The sequence below is a fragment of the Triturus cristatus genome, chromosome 9 (genome assembly GCF_964204655.1).
Source record: "Triturus cristatus chromosome 9, aTriCri1.1, whole genome shotgun sequence".
In the NCBI taxonomy this organism is placed as follows: domain Eukaryota; kingdom Metazoa; phylum Chordata; class Amphibia; order Caudata; family Salamandridae; genus Triturus; species Triturus cristatus.
In genome coordinates this window covers 861784906-861804498 of record NC_140592.1, presented here as the reverse complement: position 1 = coordinate 861804498, position 19593 = coordinate 861784906, and the positions used below count along the sequence as shown (strand labels likewise).

The 19593-nt window shown below is 47.8% G+C and overlaps 1 protein-coding gene across 1 annotated transcript in view; it reads left to right on the top strand.

Moving 5' to 3' along the window:
- DYNC1H1 (dynein cytoplasmic 1 heavy chain 1) overlaps positions 1 to 19593 on the top strand; it is a 1397843-nt gene that overhangs the window by 1067427 nt on the left and 310823 nt on the right. Inside the window, exons 65-69 of the mRNA XM_085626346.1 lie at positions 15537 to 15697; positions 16271 to 16382; positions 16524 to 16584; positions 16671 to 16794; positions 16880 to 16993. Coding sequence (XP_085482472.1) covers positions 15537 to 15697; positions 16271 to 16382; positions 16524 to 16584; positions 16671 to 16794; positions 16880 to 16993 — 572 coding nt within the window. The remainder of the gene's footprint in view (positions 1 to 15536; positions 15698 to 16270; positions 16383 to 16523; positions 16585 to 16670; positions 16795 to 16879; positions 16994 to 19593) is intronic.

The following is a 19593-nucleotide window of genomic DNA, read 5'->3' as shown; positions in this document are numbered from 1 at the left end:
GGGGATCCTGGTTTTACCCTACCTGGACGACTGGCTACTGAAAGCAGAGTCCCCAGAGATGGTGGAACATCATCTGCAGGTAACATCTCATCTGTTATTCGACTTGGGTTTTTCAATCAATGTGCCCAAATCTCACCTGGTGCCCTCTCAGCGCAACCTGTTCATAGGGACGGTTCTGGACCCTACTGTGTGTCGAGCATTTCCTCCTCCACAAAGAGTTCTCGACATTCAGGAGATGATCCCTTTATTCCACAATGGAGCGGTTGTTCCAGTTCTGAATGTCCTTCGCCTGCTTGGTCTGTTCGCCTCCTGCATTCTGTTGGTCAACCATGCACGCTGGCACATGAGGGCGCTCCAGTGGTGTCTCCGCAGGCAGTGGTATCAGCACAACGGAGATCTCAGGGAGTCAGTCAGGATCTCCAGAGAAGCTGCAGCGGATCTGTCTTGGTGGAGCGTGGAGGGCAATCTGTCTCAAGGAAAGCCCTTTCATCTTCCTCCAAAGGTGGCCACATTGATAACGGATGCATCCACCCTAGGGTGGGGTGCTCATCTGGAGATCAAGGGCCTTTGGTCTCCAGAGGAAAGATTGTCTCATATCAATCTTCTAGAACTGCGGGCGATAAGTTTGGCGCTCAAGGCTTTTCTCCCTTCCCTTCGCGGTCAGTCTGTTCAGGTCCTGACGGACAACACTACCGCGATGTGGTATGTCAACAAGCAGGGAGGAGTAGGGTCGGACCGTCTCTGCAGAGAGGCTTCTGATTGATACATCTGCCACTGGGTCCCTCAACTTGTGAATATCCCCTGCACCAGCAACATTCGAAAAGTTTTCGTAGCTCTCCACGCCGACAAGGACGACCTCACAATAGCATGGCTCCGCACGCGGTTCCGCTGACGTCACTGGAGCCATAAGAGAGCCTCGTCGGCGTGATGACGTCAGTTCCCTTTTTTCCGCGCCGTTGACGCTAACGGTTTTCTAGTACTCTCCGTAGCTAGTTACTTTGTATTTCTGGATTGTGTTTCTAGTCTTATCTTGGTTCTTTCCTGAAGATGTCGTCGAGGAAGTCAGGGTTCAAGCCCTGTACAGAGTGCGAAGGACGTATGTCAATCACTGATCCTCACGAAGATTGTGTCTGGTGCCTGTTGTTGGATCACGATGTCGAGGGGTGCTCTTGCTGCCGTAAGATGAACCTGAAGGCTTTAAAGGAGAGAGAGGCCAAGCTGTTCATCGCGAAGATGAGGAAGGAGAAGAGAGGTCGAAGGCGATCCAGGTCGAGGTCTGGTTCGAAGTAGACGTCTGGTCATGCTTCAAAATCAAAGGCATAAAAAGAAGAGGCACGGCTCTCGACGCCGTTCAGATAAGGAGACGGCTCCGAAATCGACTTTTCCAGTTCCTCGGCGTCGTAGGGACTATGTTTTTCCTAAGGTTTCGAATCCGGCTTCACCTGTTCGTCCGGCTTTGCCTGCAGCTTCTCCGGAGCGTTCTCCGGCTCCATCGCCGACGCATTCTCCGTCTCCGGTGGAAGAGACTCCGGTACCTGATGAGTCGTCGACTCCATTGGCTCCACCGTCGGCGCCGATTGCCTGAGCCTTTAACGGGCCCTTATCCGCCTTTCCCTGGCCCGGGCCAAGACCCATCGCATTACTTGAATGCCATGTATGGTGTCTTTACAAGAGCAATGTACCATTCTGGAGCGCCTTTGGGTCCCATGGGTCCAATGGCCTTTAATTTGGGGGTTCCTCAGGCCTATGCTCAGGCTCCCTTAATGCCATTCCTTCCAGCGGCGCCGTCCTGGCATTTCCCGGTGCCGAGGACATAGACGCCGTTCTCTTGATCTCCGGTTCTGTCAGCTCGACCTCGTTTGGCTTAGGCTGTTCCTCCGGATCCGCGTCCGACGCCGGCTCCGTCAGAGTCGTGTGTGGTGCCGCCGACGCCGGTTCCGAGGATAAGATCCAGGCGGGAGGCGCAGAGGAGTTTGGAAGAGCAGAGGTATCGGGCAGAAGAATTGGAGGAAGGTGAACTTCAAGAGTCAGATGACTTATTTGAAGACTTAAAGGAGGCAACTGGCCTTGATATGTCCCCAGAATGGGAACTTTCTCCTCCTTCAGATGCTCCCTCTAAGGATGTGGTTCCTTACCACACATTCATATTAAAGGCAGCGGAGCTCTTAGACTTGCAGCTCCCAATGGCTGAATTTAAGTCCAACATCTTGACGGAGGTTCTTCATTCCCCCTCCACTCGTCCTTCTTTTCTTCCGAAAGTGGTGACCCCCTTTCACATCGGGCAATCGGTCACTTTGCCCACCTTCTTTCCGCCTCCGCATCCTTCGAAAGAGGAAGAGAGGCTCCACCGTCTGGACCCAAAACGTGTGCTATCCTTTTATTTGGACCGCACCAGACAGTTCCGGGTGGACGACCAACTTTTTGTTGGATACGTAGGTGCTAAGAAGGGGAGAGCCGTACACAAACGGACCATCTCACGGTGGGTCGTCTTGTGTATAAAAGTTTGTTACTCCTTGGCGACAAAGGACCCTCCTGTTGGGCTGCGAGCCCATTCCACCCGGGCCACGGCGGCGACTACTGCCCTGGGACTGGGAGTTCCCTTGCAGGACATCTGTCAGGCGGTGACGTGGGCCTCACTGCACACGTTCGCCAAGCACTATTGCCTGGACAGCCAAGTCCGGAGAGATGGCTTCTTTTGCCGTTCTGTTCTCCAGGACTTTCTGGTGTGATCTTGGTTCGCAGACCCTCCACCGGGGTTGGTATTGCTGGGGTATCTATTCTAAGGTGAGGAATCTAACTAACGTGTTTCTTTCAGATGAACAAGTTACTTACCTTCGGTAACGATGTATCTGTAAGAAACATTAGTTAGATTCCTTACCGACCCACCCATCCTCCCCGCTCTGCGAACCGACATCTAGGGTTAAGGTCATCCTGTTCAGGGCCCTAGATTTTTTGGCACCAGTGTCGGTATCTCTTGCATGGCTCTGCGTTCCTGGCACGGAAAGCTATGTACAAGAACTGACGTCAGCGCGCGAGGGCGGCGTCTAAGTACTCCGTCATTCCGGCGCACAACGCCAACGACGGACGCGGAGCCACAGACGACGCCTAGCGACGCGCAAGGGGTATTGCTACAAAAATCTTCCCAGATCCAGCCTGACGCCTGGGGATATTCTAAGGTGAGGAATCTAACTAACTAATGTTTCTTACAGATACATCGTTACCGAAGGTAAGTAACTTGTTCTTCAAGTCGCCTATAAGCATGATGCTAGCATAATTAGTGACCAGGTTTGCCATTTGTTCGCTTAAAGCCAACGGGAAAGCAGGCATGGCTTGAGGGGGTCGGTAAATTAACACAAAAATGATAGAGCCAGTTGTGGCATCTAATTTGATAACTAAGTTCTCCACCTCCGGGAGGACCAGAGGAGTAAGAGCGGTAAAGACATGATCTTTATGGATGATGGCGGCGACTCCACCACAGTTTTTGCCCTGAGGTGGATTAGCAGCTAGTATGTAATATTCCGAGGGGAGTGCAGCTAGAATGTCCGGCGCAGAATCCTGGGTAAGCCAGGTCTCTGTGATCAGAAGGATGTCTGGTTTCTCAAAGCTGAGCAGCAAGAAGATGTCTAATTGGTGTTTGACCAGCGAGCGGGTATTGAGATAGAGAATGCGCAGAGCAATCTTCGTTGTTGTTTTAGGGTGATGAGGGCATGGAGTGAGGGGAGTCGTATGGTGATAATGTTCTGAGTATATGCTGTATTCCCTGAGGCGATTTTGAGTGGACAGGTTGAGGGGGGAGCAGCGACTGGCTAGCGAGCGCAGTGTCTTAGAGGAGTATGTAATAATTTGGCCATGGATTTTGGCCCCTGGTCCCGGACGGGCGCAGACGGGCTTGCCTTTGGCGCGCCGCCGGCGCACCCGCTGCCCGCGTCCGCTGCGCTCCGGCGAGCATAAGTGTCTAAGCCCCGCCTCTATCTCCACCTCCTTGCGGCCGATTGGCTGGAGGCCTGGGGAGGGGAGTGGTAGGAAGTAAATCGCCCAGTGAGTTGGCGAGATACAGTGAAGTTTGAAAATTCAGTTTTGACAGATCTAATCACAAGATTCTAGTAACTTTTTTTTAAAAACAACAAGCATAGCGCGCTAAATGCAGCAGGTCCGCGCGACAATAGAACAATTGCCTGCTCCCGCGCTGCGGCGAGCATTAGTGTCTAAGCCCCACCTCTATGTCCACCTCCTTGCGGCCGATTGGCTGGAGGCCTGGGGAGGGGAGTGGCAGGAAGTAAATAGCCCAGTGAGTTGGCGAGATACAGTGAAGTTTGAAAATTCAGTTTTGACAGATCTAATCACAAGATTCTAGTAACTTGCGAGCCCTTTATACCTTGTGTGTGCTGGCTCGGGCCTCCTCCTGTTTGTGGGACTCGGCTGAGTCTCTGGGGTCTGCAGCGTCCCAGGAGTCTGCACAGGTGGATTTGCATCATCATGCCTTGGATGGCCAGGAGCTTGCAGCGTTTATTCTCCGCTCCGGACGTCTCTGATGCGCTGGGCTGGGCCATGGCTTCCTCAGTTGCTCACCGTCGCCATGCTTGGCTTCGGGACGGCTTCTTCCCCGAAAATATTCGGGAGAGGCTTATTGATCTCCGATTTTATGGCAGTCTGTTGTTCCATGCCCTGGCCGACTCCGCCATCCTCTCGGCAGGGCTCTGTCCTCCTCCTCCGCCTTGTCCTCCTCCTCCTCCTCCCTCCTCTCCTTCTGAGTTAGGGTTGCTTCTGGGCCTTCGTAGGCCGGCTGTTATGATTGTGGAGTATGTTTTTCTCACCGTTTACGTCCTTCCTTGGGACTTTGGCATTGTTGGCTGCTGGACGGCCCTTTTGTTGTTGTGTGTTCTGCAGGAGTTGTTGCGCAGACTTGGCCCTGAGATTAGGCCTTCTGCTTTGCTTGGGCTGCTGTCAAGCCTGCAGCGGGGGTGCTTTTTTTCCCCCCGTGGTTCTTTTTTCTTCCTCTGCTGCGGAAGTTCTTCCAAAGAGGGTTCCCATATCTTGGGACTTCACGTGCCCTATGTGGGGTTATGGTGGCTGTCATATGGCTTGCGCTGTGCTGTAGGTTTCTGGTCGCCTTCGGGTACCTGTTCTCCATGGTGTTTACGTAGGTTGCTTTTGCTTCCTGAGGTCGTGTGCGTGGCCACTCGTGCTGGTGGCCCGGGCCTCTCCCTGCTCCTGTTCTGCGGTCTGGGGTGTCCCTGTGTTCTCCCTTGCCAGGCATCGCCTACGCGGCCTTCCTTGTGCCTCGGGCTGTTCTTCTTGCTTCTGGCCTTGACTGCCGGCATTGTTCTGGCTGGCAGGCTGCTCTCCATCTGGAGTGGGCTCGCCTTCTTCTCCCTAATTTTCTGGGGCTCTCTAGGCTTCTTCTTCTTCTTCTTCTTCTTCCGTCTTCCTGTCTTGGCATTCGGCGGAAGCTATGTTGCCTTGTGGGAGAATGAGGTGCTTCGGCCTCTCAGCCCTTGCCCTTGGTTCCTCTGCTGTGAGTGTACCAGCCGCTTCAGCAGTCTTTCCCTCCTACATCCCCTTGGGGTCGGTAAGGCTCTGCTTGTGGGGGTTCCCTTGGCCTGGCAGGGGCGAGGTTCTACCTGGTCCACAGATCTGGTCACCTGTGGGGCCCTCTGTTCGGCATTGGCTGGTGGGGTCCTTTCGCAGACCCTCCTTCCCAGGGGGTATTGCTAGGGTATCTATTCTACGTGAGGAATCTGCGGCTAGTAGTCTCTATCAGATGTACGTGTTACTTACCTTCGGTAACGATGTATCTGGTAGAGCCGATTCTAGCCGCAGATTCGTTCATGGCCCGCCGTTCCTCCCCTATTCTGTGAGGACCCTAGTGTAGGTCTCCGGTACTCGCCTCCCGATGGGGGGCTGTCTCCTGTGAGTGCCTTCCTTGTTCTTGACGGATGGCTCCGTCTGGGGGCGGTTCATTCCTCCTTTGGTTCTTTCCTTTCATTGCTATCCTCTGGTTTGAGAGTCCTCTGGCCATGTCTTGCCCTTGTCCTTGTGGGTGGTTGCCCTCTAGGTTGGGGTGGCTTGGAAGTTTGTTATCCCTGTCTGTCTTGGGACTGGTCCCATTCCTTGCTCAGGATGGGGGTTGGGTTGCCTATGTGTGCCATGACTTTTACGTATGCTCTGGCCTTTGGGGCACAGGGATGGGGGGTTGTCTGTGCTGGCAGGGTGGCTGTGCAGGTTCCTGCTTCTTCTTTCTTCTTTCCCTGCCCTTGGGTTCTGCGATGTTGGCACTACTCTGGTGGTGTTGTTAGTCACCGTTTCTTTCCAATTTTGTCTGCTCTTCGCACACTGTCCCATACTTCCACATTTATTTATCTGGTGATTCCGCGTTGTGGTGCAGAAAAGTTCTTAGAAGAAAACTGATGTGGGCGTGCCGGGGCGGGTCTTATGTGACCTCCCTAATGTCACATACGCTGATGACACCTGGGCAGAGTCGCGTGATGTCGCACCGCCCCCGGCGTGCAGGGATGCTGTGGCAAAAAGTTTCCGGATCCAGTCTCACGCCTGGGGATAGTTCTCTGTGAAGGAATCTGCGGCTAGAATCGTTTCTACCAGATACATCGTTACCCAAGTGTGAGAAAGTGGCTCTGTATATACTGTTCCTTAATAGGTACAGGGTGTACAGAGTCCACAGTCCCCAAGGGTTTGACAGAGGCTAAAGTTAGATATAACCTTACTCTCTAAAGTGGTAGCTTGGTCGAGCAGTAAGGCAGTATCAGAGGACAGTGTAAAGCATTTTGTTGTACACACTCAGTCAGCAAATGGTCTCACACACTCAATAACTGAACTCTAGGCCAATGGTTTATATATAAAGATATATGCTTGTTTTATTTTAGAACCACCAATTGGAATTAAAATATACTTTCTCAGAATGAGATGCTTTATATAAATACTTTTGCAATATGCAATTGACTTTTGTAAACAGTTACAAGTGGTTGCAATAGGCAACACTATTTTAAACACAATAATGCATTGAGTTCAATGGAAGTTTCATGTTATTTGCCACAGATTACTTTTAGGATTACTTTTGGAATTCCAGGACTGGATCCTAGATTCAGTCCTGTGTCAGTACTTAGAATCAAGTGATGAAAGTCGACTTAATTACTGTGATGATTTTTAAACATATTTAGCTATTTTAAAAGTTGACACTTAAAAAATATTTCAAAGAAAACAGTCAATGATTCCCTATGGAAGAAAATTCAAGTTGCAGGTACAGTATGTTCTCGTTACTTTTGTAATCCAGTACTGGGTGCCTAGACTCAGTACTCGGACCTTTATCCAAAACAGGTAAGTAATTACGTTTTCAGATATACGATTTTTAAAGAGTTTTTAAAGATTGCAGAAATTGACACTTGGAAAAAATTTCACAGAAAAAGAGTCAATGATTTCCTATGGAAGAAAATTGGGTGACGGGTAAGTACAGTTGTGAGTATTTTTCAGAGTCCGTGCTGGGCACCAAGATCCAGCACTGGGAGCTCACCTAAGAGCAGGTGAGTATTTTCGCTTTCGTTACTCGGCTGATTTTTGGTGAATATTTTAAGATTTGAAAAGTCCACACTTAGAAGAAATTTCAGGAAAAAGCCAGTCAATGTTACCCTATGAGGAAAATAAAGTTATCGGTTTAAAGGTAAGTACTCGACTGGCAGAGTTGAAGTTCTGGGCATAGACTCAGGGGTCCCCCAGGGTCAGGTAGGTACAGTTGGTTCACCCTCAGCGACTCTAAGGCGGCCGGGTGCAGAGAGAGTTAGGGCCAATGTTATCCTATGAGGGTTAGGGGGGGCCTTGGTTGGTGGCAGCTGACTGGCAAGCCACGCGACTGTGGGAGCTGGGCTCCTGGTCACTTACTCAGGGCAGTTGCTAGTTGGGATGATTATAAACTGGATAGATAAGGCGCTCACTAAGTACAGTAAGTATTTTGTGGCTAAATTGTTTCCGCTGTAGGTGCCCAGGGAGGAGGTAATCATCCAACACCTCACCATTCAGACCAAAAGATCCATACAAGTTTTGAAACATACCCTGGCACACATTTGTGTTAATTGAATAATATCAATACATCAGTTTCAAAGTCAGTATATACAAACAAATGCACAATTTAATAGTTGTTCTTGTTGAGACTCCAGCCAACACGTGTTTCGTCGCTCGCGACTTCCTCAGGGCTGGAAAATATATATACAAAACAGAATATAAGCCCAAACGCTCAGGCATCAATGATACAGTCACAATGAGGTGAATTGTAAGTGAACTCAATTGTGCTCATCAAATACCCTCAAAAAATCCCTGGAACAGGTGCAGATGCAACACATCTAAGAAAGTGAAATCAGTATATCTAATACAAAAAGATTTTAAAACAACGTATTTTTATGTTATTAGTTCAATTGGGTTGTGCATATCAAATCAAACAATATTGATGTACACCCTAGGGCAAAAGATAGGGGAAGGACCCATGATATAATGGGGGATGGGTAAGATTATTCATGCAGTATATCACCCAAAATTACGTGATATCCCATGCATATTTTGTAAGTGACTGCTTGTATATCAAGTCAATGCCTCCCTTTAGGTCAATGGAAAGGTCTTGTGTGCCTACCAATCAAAAGGAAAAGTAAAAAAATATATATATTGTGTCTCCTAATACACTTTGGTCCATGTGATCAACAACCATGAGGTCCAGAACATACCTTCTGACTGTTAATGATTCCGTTCCAGTCTAAATGTGGCTGGACAAGTGCAGTATATTCCAATAAGGAGGTTTTTTTTGAGCAGATATCTGCAACAATATGATAAAAGATCCTGACTTAGATAAGTGGAGCATTACGCTCCCAGAGGCAATAAAACCTATCATACATGGAGACCATCTTTAGTTCGGACAATATTTGATTGAGAAATTTACTAAAGAAAATTCTCATAGAATACAGGGAGAGCTCCCGTGTGTACGAGAAAGCTACGAAATAATTCTAACCCATGTGAATCTGCATAGTGCACGAGTGGCCACCACAATTGTGAAACAAGACAAGTGCTTAGTAATGGCTTACCGATACCGCACGAGGTATTATACACTCCGTGCTAGGATATGGGCTGTAAAGTAAATCAGCCCGCGACGCGCTAAAAACACAAAAAATATAAACACGAAATCAAAACCTATTCTTTTGATAAAACCAATCTAAGTCCATATTAAAAATGGGCAGACCATAGGCAACGACCTACCTATATTTCGCAGCGTCTGAGTCCGAGTTCAAATCACCGGCATCTCAGTATGGCCGAGGTGTATCACGGAATCCCGGAAGTTCGGCTTTATTCTTAATGCCGCCCAGAAAAACTAGTACGTTTCCAAAACAATTACAAACGTGACGAAATCGGCCGCCATCTTAAGGATAAACTTGTTCAGCAATAAAGGTCTCGTGGTTTCTAATTATTGAAAATTAACATAGATCGATTACGTAAAGGTCACTTTATATGTTAATACGAAATATTAATTACCACTCTTGGCATATCTAGTATTCTGTTACAGTAGTTGCCTTAATAGGCATTGATATCGGTCAGAGGCGTCTTAAATAAACGATTCAGGCCGACATCTTAAAACGGTCATATTGTCTTAGTGATTGAATGGTTCATATTCCAAATATATCAAATACTGGGAACTAATTGAATGGTCCTCAGCCGACTACAATTATTTATGTCTGTGAATTTCCACTACAAAGCGAGGAGATTTTTAAAATCAATTATTGAAATTGCATCAAGTCAATGATTAATATCTCAAACGTTAGGTCCGTATTTAATAAATAAATTCATGCACTACCCGGTTCCCGGTCGAATACGTGATCAGGTTGTATTTAACCCGTCACGTTCTGAATCTGCCTAAAATCTCGATGTTAAAGAAATACGTGTGAGGGAAAAGATAGAAAAAACATACGACGACAAAAATTATGAGACTTTGACTAGGGGATGTATAGTAAAAGTCACCACTGTTAATAGTGGATAGAAAAGCCCACATCAGTTGGAGGACCCTAATGATAATATCTATCAAGTACATACTATTGTTTGAATTATATGTCCAACCCCAATCCAGGCAATGTATGATAACTAAGACACAAGTAACATAAGTCATCACAATTTAAGATAATATCATATTAGTTGGATGACCATAGCATATTCCAGTTATGGGACAGTGGACAATTGCAATTGTGACATTATCCATACCTATAGCATTTGTGTAAGGATCATTATATCCCCATTAGTCTGTAACAATTGGGTGACATGAACAAGTTGTAGACGTTTGACATTTTACAGTTCTAATTATTCATAGCATCGTCAATATTATAAGTGTGATATTCACCATGTTGAAAAACATGAAAACATTTAGATCTAATAAAAATACATTTTCACCTACGTGTCATATCAATGCTATAATTGACCAATTGAATATATCTCATTTGCATGACCTGCAGTTTATTCATTTAGTCACCTAGGAAGTAGTGTAATTCATGATCTTTATTCATCCCGTGTTCAACCGCTTGAAGCTTCATGATCCATAGAGCCTCCCTGCGTCTAAGATGTAGTTCCTGATTGCCACCCCTCGGGTCCATGTCAATCTGTTCAATTCCACAAAATGCAAATGTTTTATTTGTCCCCTGAGCATGGCATTCATTAATGTGTGTGGCAGTCGCATATCTGGGGTCATTATGTTTGATGGCCCTCAGGTGTTCATATATTCTGTCTTTTAGAGCCTTGATCGTACTTCCTATATAGAAACTACCGCATCCACATTTGATCATGTATATCACATGACGACTATTACAGTTGATCATCTGTCTAATCTCATAATTTTTCCTCAGGTGACTCTGAAAGATTTTAGTGTTATTCATAGCCAGAGGGCAGATTTTACATCCACCACATTTGTAAAATCCCATACATTTCTGTGTTAGCCAATTTGATTTTTTAATTTGTTTGGCATAGCTCGGACTGACCCATGCTTTGATATTTTTACCTCTTCTGTATGTAATCAGAGGTTGATTCATAATGAATTTGGTCAATGTTTTGTCATTTCTTAATATCCCCCAGTGCTTTCATACTGTTTCTAAGGGTTTTTGCTATATCATTATAGTTTATCAGTCTAACATGTGGAAAGCTGAAACCTTTAGTATGCTTATATTTTAGAGTGTCCTCTCTCTTTGTCTTTTTTTGTTCAGCCAAATTGTCTGTGCGTTGTAACCCCTGGCTAGAAATCTTTGCTTCATGTTATTTTTACATGATATGAAATCACTGTTCTTGCTGCAATTTCTCCTAGCCCTAGTTAGTTCACCATAGGGTATAGATTTTATTTGATGTTTTGGGTGTGAACTATTAAATTGTGCATTTGTTTGTATATACTGACTTTGAAACTGATGTTATTGATATTATTCAATTAACACAAATGTGTGCCAGGGCTTGTTTCAAAACTTACTCGGGGCAAGTGGGGAAGTAGGTAGGTGTAGAGGTTGCACTGCCAGGGCCACTCGGGCGGCTGGGTGCAGTGTGCTTTTGAGCCTTCGGGCGCTCAATTGATTTCAATGGGAAATCTCCGGTTTAGAAAAAGACTGCAAGCTCAGGGACGAGGATTCTTCAGGTGCCACCACCACTTCGAGAGGTAAGTTGGGTAGTTGGAGGATAGGTAGGTACCCCGGGATTGGGCACAGGGGGCCACGGGGCGCCGCGTGCAGGGGTGCCTTTTGGTGTCGGGAAATCTTACCCTCTGTTGATCACGCTAGGGGGGGCACCTTGTTCTGAGGCTGCAGGCTTCTTCAGGAGTGTCGAGGGAGGTCCTTGAGTGTCGGACTCGGGGTCACAGTTGCCGTGGGGTCGTCCTCATGGTCTTTGTTCACTCCGGCACTGGCCAGGCTTGGCTAATGCAGTGTGTGCTGGGTTCGCGGTTCCGGGCTGCTGCCAGGGATTAGAGGTAGGTTTTGAGTAGAGCCTCTACTCATGGGAGTCCCAGGGGCTTAGAGCCAAAAGGTAGCCAGGTCCTCCGGGGTTTGTGAGGTTGCTGGCCACAAGAGATGCCGGGTTGGAGCAGGTGCAAGTTCAAGGGTCGACAGGCCGGTAGGGCTGGGGCCAAAGCAGTTGGTGTCCTTCCTCATTTTAGCAGCTGCAGGGCAGGTCTTCTTTCTTCTTGCTCTTATTTGTATTTTGGAATCTGGGGAAGGAAGGTTCAGGGTGCTCCTAAATACTAGATTTCGGGGCGTTACAGGTAGGTGAAGGGCAGGAGCCAATGGGTCCCTGTCCTGGGGTGGGTACACCCCCTATCCTGCCTCTCCTGTGGGAGGGGGGCAGGAGCCTAGTCCTGATTGGGCAGGGCTTCCCATCTTCAAGATGGCGAGAGCCCGGAGATGTGCTTCACCTCGCCTCCCCCACCTGAGGGTTGGGGTTGGCAGGCTGGCCCATCCCCTGTCCTTATTTGGGGTTTCCGGCCAAGCTTCCTGCCAGAGTGGGGGGTTGCAGTGGCCTGGGGAAGCTCACAGAGGCGACATACCTTTGAAGCTTCCCCCTACCCATCCTGGGGGAGAAGATTTAGCACATCGCCCAGGATGTGCATTGTTGCAGGCCCAGGAGAGCAGGGGCTCTCCCACCCAGGGGTCCAGCAACATGTCTGCTGTATGGCAACCTAGGCAGCCTCAGAACAGACGTGGATTGTAGGTTTAGGTTTCAGGGGGCCTCTCTAAGATGCCCTCTGTGGTGCTTGGTACATTAAATCCCACACTGGCATCAGTGTGGATTTAATGTGCTGAGCAGTTTGATACCAAACTTCTCAGTCTTCAGTGCTGCCATTATGGTGCTGTGTTGTTCGTGTTTGACAAGCTCCCAGCACCATATACTCTTAGATGGCAGCACTGCACTTACAGGACCCAGGAATGGACCTGGGTACTGTAGGGGCACAGGGCTCCTGCCTCTGGGCCCACACCACTGGCATAGGGCACCCAGCTAGAGGGGTGGCTGATGTATGCCAGGGCAGTGTAGGTTGTGGGCATGGCACACAGGGATGTGTGCCATGTCGACTTTGTTTTGTCTTGCACCCAGACACTCAGCCTGCAAAGGCAGTGTGTGTGTGTAAAGGTACAGGGCCTCTAAGGGTGGCACAATGAGTGCTGCAGCCCTTGGAGGGCTTCCCTGGTCACAAGGCCCTGGGTACCTAGGGTACCATTTACCAGGGGCTGACATGTGGCCAGGGTTTGCCAATTTGGGTTTTGGCTGTTAGGAAGTTTTTAGGGAAGGAACACAGGCCCTGGGCACCTGATTGGCAGGAGCTCAGGGCACAACAAGGAAAAGTGCATCAGCTATTAGGCAAAAAAGGGGGGGTTACTGCAACAGAAACCCACTTTCTTACACCAAGGTGAGTAACGCGTACATTAACACACAGATCCAAGTACATGGAGGTACATAGATGCACAATGAAAGCAAGTACATGTAGGCCAAAGTTGATTTTCTTTTTTTTGTTTTGTTTTTATAACATAATTATTCTACATGTTTATACATAGCAATACACAAAGATAGGTACATATATATAGTGAAAATAAATGCTTATATACAGAGGGACACATACATAGGGTGGGTATTAGTAAATGGAAGCATTTCTGCCCCCGGTCCCGACCAGTCTCGAACAGGCTTAAACAGGCACTCACTCATGTCCTCTCCACCCTTAGCCTCGACGCCCGGGCTGAGACGCCATAAACGCTGGCCGTTTATAGCCCTAGTAGTCAGGTGACCCCTTCAGCCAATGGGAACCCTAGCCCTAACACTATCCAGTCACAACACTAGTCCTAAATGTAGAACCAATAGGAGACCAGGACCTTACAGCCAATATTAGCCCTAGTCCAAGCACCCAATCGGTTTCAAAAACCCTGATCTCTACGTACAATAGAGGCCCTAGCCCTACCAGTAATCCCAACCCTAGTCCAAGCAACCAGTGGCGCAGGAAGCCCTAGTCCCTACTTCCAATATAAAGCCTAACCCTACTCTTAGTCCCTCACCTGGTCCAGCAACCAATAACACCAGAAGCCCTAATCGCTACTTCCAATTAAAGGTCTAGCCCTAGTCCCAGCAACCAATAACACAGGAAGCCGTGGAAGGTCCACGTGACTGTGGCTGGAAAGGAAACCCTACGCCCCAAGACACTCCTGCAACCGATGCCTACCGCCTTGGGTGACCCAACTGACCATGTGCAGGCAACCCCCTGAATCTCAACTTACCTCTCTAACCGGTGGTCGCCTCTCGGAAGCCTCCCAGCCCAAATCTTTAGTGTTTGTTCCGACCTGAGATCTCCCATTCAAACCAACAGGGCACCCAACGCAAAACCAGCACCCTTGACCCGGCCACCCCTTTGCCGCTGTGGGTGCGCCTTGTGTCCTAACTTGGATCCCTCTTTGCCCTGAGCTTAACCCTAGGAGCTTTGCTCCCTCAACCCTGTGGCTTGCCCAAGATCAGCCAACAGCCCCCGGGCCCCGTAGGCTAAAATTGGGCCTCAGCGCACTGCACCCCGGCCGCCCTAGTGCCGCTGAGGGTGCTGTTTGAGTGCAACCTTGACCCTGGGGTATCCCTTGTTCAACCCCAGAAACTCAACCCCAAAGACCGATTGTGTACCTTCAAACCAATAACCTCATTTTTCTCCATAGGATTGTATTGACTGTTTCCTCTGAAAAAGTTCCAAATGTTGAGTTCTGTTTGTATAGAAACCTAAGCAACTGTTTTAATGCCAAACAGTATTACTTACCTTTAGCTAGGAAATGTCCCAGTGTGATATCTAGGCATATCCCGCTTAGTAGAAAAAGTAATCCAAAAAGTACTCTAAAGAGTAATCTGAAAAGTAATCACAAAGTATTTACAAATGCTTATTGCCTTGAAATATTTTACACACCGTAACAAAGTCAATTTCACCCAGCTTGCTTGTTTTGATCAATCTGTCTTGAAAATTACAATTCCACTTACCTGTACAAAGTCCTGCTTGGTTCTAAAAATAAAATACAACTAAAGAAATATTTTTGATACAAACAATTGGTCTGAGTTCAGTCTTTGAGTGTGTGACACCATTTCTTGCCTGAGTGTGTACATTAAATGTTTAGCGTTACCCTCTGATAAAGCCTTACTGCTCGCCCACACTACCACAAATAGAGAGTAAGGTATTATCTACTTTTACCTATGTAAGCCTTTGGGGACCCACTGGACTATGTGCAAATTAAACCTTACTTTGGTATAGTATATACAGAGCCAGCTTCCTGCAGCACTTGAATGCACGTGATTTTGCAAATGTCTTCCGACACACCTGCATATAAGGCACTCTCCAAGGGGAAATTCTAAGTGCCGGAGTTAATAAGCCGGTTCTATAGACCTTCCTTTTTCGAAAGGCTAGAGTTGTCAGTTTTTCATGGCTAACCTTTTTTTTCATTATGAGAAATTAAAAGATGAGACTTGGGTAACAGTACTTTGTTTCAGAATTTCAACTACTGTTTATTTTTTTTTTCCAGCGCCTATTGGACAAGCAGTACATCGCTTACTACTTATTCAGGCTTTCCGTCCAGATCGTCTACTGGCAATGGCTCATGCATTTGTGTCAACAATTCTTGGAGAATCTTTCATGTCCATTATAGATCAACCCCTAGACTTGGCACACATTGTTGACACAGAGGTAAGTTAACAAAGTGCTTCTTATTTCATTGGTTAGGTTCTTTTCTAGAAAGCACAAAGCTGTGTGGTAAAAGTGTCACTGAGGTCATAGATTATCACAGAGGCCGAGTGTTTTCACTGTATTCTGACAAGGATATGGAATTTTACATAGACTGAAATTGATTGTAGCTGTCCATGTACAATGTAGTTTAGATTATCCTATCTTAGATTATCCAAGTTTTTGAAAAAAATTGAATCAAACCAATGATTAATTATTGCCTTCAAATTGGTAGTGTTTTTGTAGAGGGTTCTGAGTATGTTTACTTCAGTCTTCGCAGCGATCATGTGAATTTATCAAGATTATAGATGAGTTTCACAGAAATTGGTGTTCCGGTTTCTTTGAGCCAAGGATGACTCAGATTTCAAAGCCCTGCGGTTAAGCTCAGGACTACCTTGACTTCAAGGCACTGGAGGCTGAGTTTTAAATAAAGAGGAAGCAAGTCCATAATAATCGATATATTAACTTTACATGCTTTCTTATTTAATTTAAACAATGTTTGTAGGATTAATTTACTTGAAATAATGTTGTTTGCAGGTGAAGCCCAATACACCAGTTCTGATGTGTTCTGTGCCTGGGTATGATGCCAGTGGTCGTGTGGAAGATCTAGCAGCTGAACAAAATACTCAGATAACATCAATTGCAATAGGTATATGGGAACTTTGGTTGAATATTTCTATTGAAGTAATTCTTTCTAGTGTTTAACAGGCTAGCGTGCAATTTAAACTGTGTTAATATTTGTTTGAATGAAGAATCGCTTGCTTGAGAGATGAAACATTTTTTCTTATAGGTTCCTCTGAGGGATTTAATCAAGCTGAGAAAGCAATAAATACTGCAGTGAAATCTGGCCGGTATGTTCAAGAAAGTGTCTTCGTAAACTATACTGTACCCTGGAAAATATAATTAAAAGTACTTAATTTAAGTTTGTGTGTTTTAGATGGGTGGTGCTCAAAAATGTTCACCTCGCTCCTGGATGGCTGATGCAGCTAGAAAAGAAATTGCATTCTTTGCAGCCTCATGCATGTTTCAGACTTTTCCTGACTATGGAAATTAATCCTAAGGTAACTCTGAATTTTTGTATCCTAAAAGTATGTGTAAAATTCATTGCATAGATGAGTACAAATAATTCTTTTTTTTTTTTCTAAGGTGCCGGTAAATTTGCTTCGTGCTGGTCGTATTTTTGTTTTTGAACCACCACCTGGTGTGAAGGCAAATATGCTGAGAACCTTCAGCAGTATTCCTGTTTCCAGAATATGTAAGGTAGGTGCTTGGTGCTTTTCACAGTCAAAATTGGTTTTTCAGTTATGATAGAAAGGGTTGGGAATTCTAGATTCACATTTGGCATGTTTTTCGCCTTATGAGTTTATAGATCTAAAGTACTAGTTGAACTACATGGATTTTCCCATGCAGATTCTTCATCTTGAAATATTCTAAAAATGCAGCCTGAATTTAGAACTTTTGTGTAGCCTGTGAGAAGTTGGCCTGATATATGATGTCACTAATTCTAGTGTACACCTTGTATCAGTCCAACTAAGTCAAAAAACCAGCTAGACACTAGGCAAAAAGTTGGGGGTAACCATAGTGATAGTCACCTTCCTACATAGCCGATAATTCCTCTAGTGACGCTGCACTAACAGTTAAGGATCTAACAGACGTATCACCGTAGTTGATCAGTCACCAGAATTGATTTGATGTGTTGCTGTTCTCCCTCAATTTGCAGGTGCTGGGGTACACAGCTCACTGTGACATTACTTAGCTAAGTTTTCAACTTGTTTTACTGGATTTTTAACAAATAAATGTTGATGTATTTTCATTTTTTCTTTGAACTCTAAGCATTGAATACATAATCCACATATTGCTTTCTGACAATACTCACGAATGTTGTGTCTGGAAATTGCCCATTGCCTAAGCGCTTGCATCTGTTAGGAAAATCTGAAAGAGACTATTAGTTATAGATTCCTTACCTTAGAATTACCCCCAGGCATCAGACTGAATCCGGAGACATTTTTTCATAGCAGTACCCTTGCTCTTCGGTAGGTGGCGTCAGTCGACTCAGTCGTCAGCGTCGTGGTCACCAGAGCGTCGCCACTCCCCTGCTCCATTTTCGGAGCCCGCTGGGACGGCTCCACACTTCCCTCCCTTTCCGGGAGCTGATGCATCCCCTGCCCAGCTTCGTGCCTTGTACGTATCCCTCCACTCCATCTTTGGACAGCTTGACTCCGCAGGCGTGCCTTCGGGCCCTGCTGACTTGGTTGGGGGCTCTAGGCCTTGATGACGGTGGTTCTGGCCTTGGAGCCGCAGGTCCCCCATGGATCCAGGCCTGGATCCGGATCGGTGCCAGTCCACCGCACGTTACCTTCCCCGGCGTTGATTCCAGTGGTGATACCGGCTACACCCCCAGCCAACATCGACCCCAGCCTCTCCCCCCTACTTGGACATAGCACCGGACCAATGTTTACCGACGTCTGTACCGGTGCCGTGGGTACTTTTGTACCGCTGTTCATCCCTGGCGTTCCCTACTGCCCTAAGTGCTTGCCAGAGGCGTCTGGCTGGATCCGGAAAGATTTTTCGTCAGCAATACCCTTGCGTGTCGCTAGGCGTCGTCTGCGGCTCCGCGTCAGACATCGCTGTCGTGCGCCGGGATGACGTCATCGGAGTACTTAGACTCCGCCCTCACGCGCTGACGTCAGTTCTTCTTTTTTCCACGCCAGTAAGCGCCGATCCGGGAAGAGCATACCATTTTAGTCGTTTTTTGACTAAACTTTTTCGAACACTCTTGGTTCTATTCTTGTCGGCATCGACTCTGGTGCCGGTAGGGATGCCTGGTTTTAAGGCCTGTGACTCCTGTCACCAACTGATGTCGGTCACGGACCACCACCGCCGGTGCCTCTATTGCCTTGGAGCCGACCACGACGCCGAGGCGTTCCTCGACTGCCGGGCCTTGGCTTCGAAAGCTAAGCGGTCCCGCAAGCTACTCAAGTACCGGCAGTCGGCGCCGCTCCAGGTTCCGGTCGAGGGATCGGTCGCGGAGCTGCAGCCACCACCGCTCGTCGGGGTTGAAGTCTTCAAAATCGGGTAAGTCGAAGCACAGCAAGAAGTCGAAGAAGCGACATCGCTCTTCTGACTCCCCACGCGTGACTCGGCTGAGGGTTCAGGTGGCACCACCCACGCGGCTCCAACGGAACCGCAGGGGTCCCGCCCGTCCCCATACCCTCCGGTCCCTGGGACTGACGCGACTCTGGGGGAGGTCAGTGCTTTCCTCATGGCAATGAGAAACCTGGCTCTGCCGTTGATGCCTGCCGACGCGCCTTCGGGCCCCGCAGGCTTGACTGGGAGGCCTAGCGAGCCGTTGTCGACTCCGGTCCTGACGCTGCAGGTCCCCGGGGATCCAGGCCTGGTCCCCAGTCGGCGCCGGTCGACCTCACGACCCCTCCACCAGCGCCGACTCCTCTAATGCCACACCCGGCGCCGTCCCCGGACGACGCCGTTTCCCAGTTTAGTCCCGGTCCGGGCCCGGCGTTGGAGCGGCGCGGGACGGCGCCTCACCTGACGCTGATGCGTGGCAATTTCATCTTCCGCCCAGCTCCGATCATTCAACCTGTATACCAGGAATCGGATGGCGGTGACGACTGGGAGGGGTCTGAGGACCCTCAGGCCCGGCAGGGCCAGTTACCTCAGGACTGGGCAGATGAGCTGGGGGATGCCAGTGGTCTTGACACCTCCCCTGACACTGGCTTCATCTCTCCTCCGACCGTGGCTTCGGAGGAAGGTGCTGCATTTTCTGTGGTACTGCGCAAGGCGGCCGAAGCCCTGGGGCTGGAGCTACCTGCTGTGGCCGTGAGGACTAACCTCCTTACTGA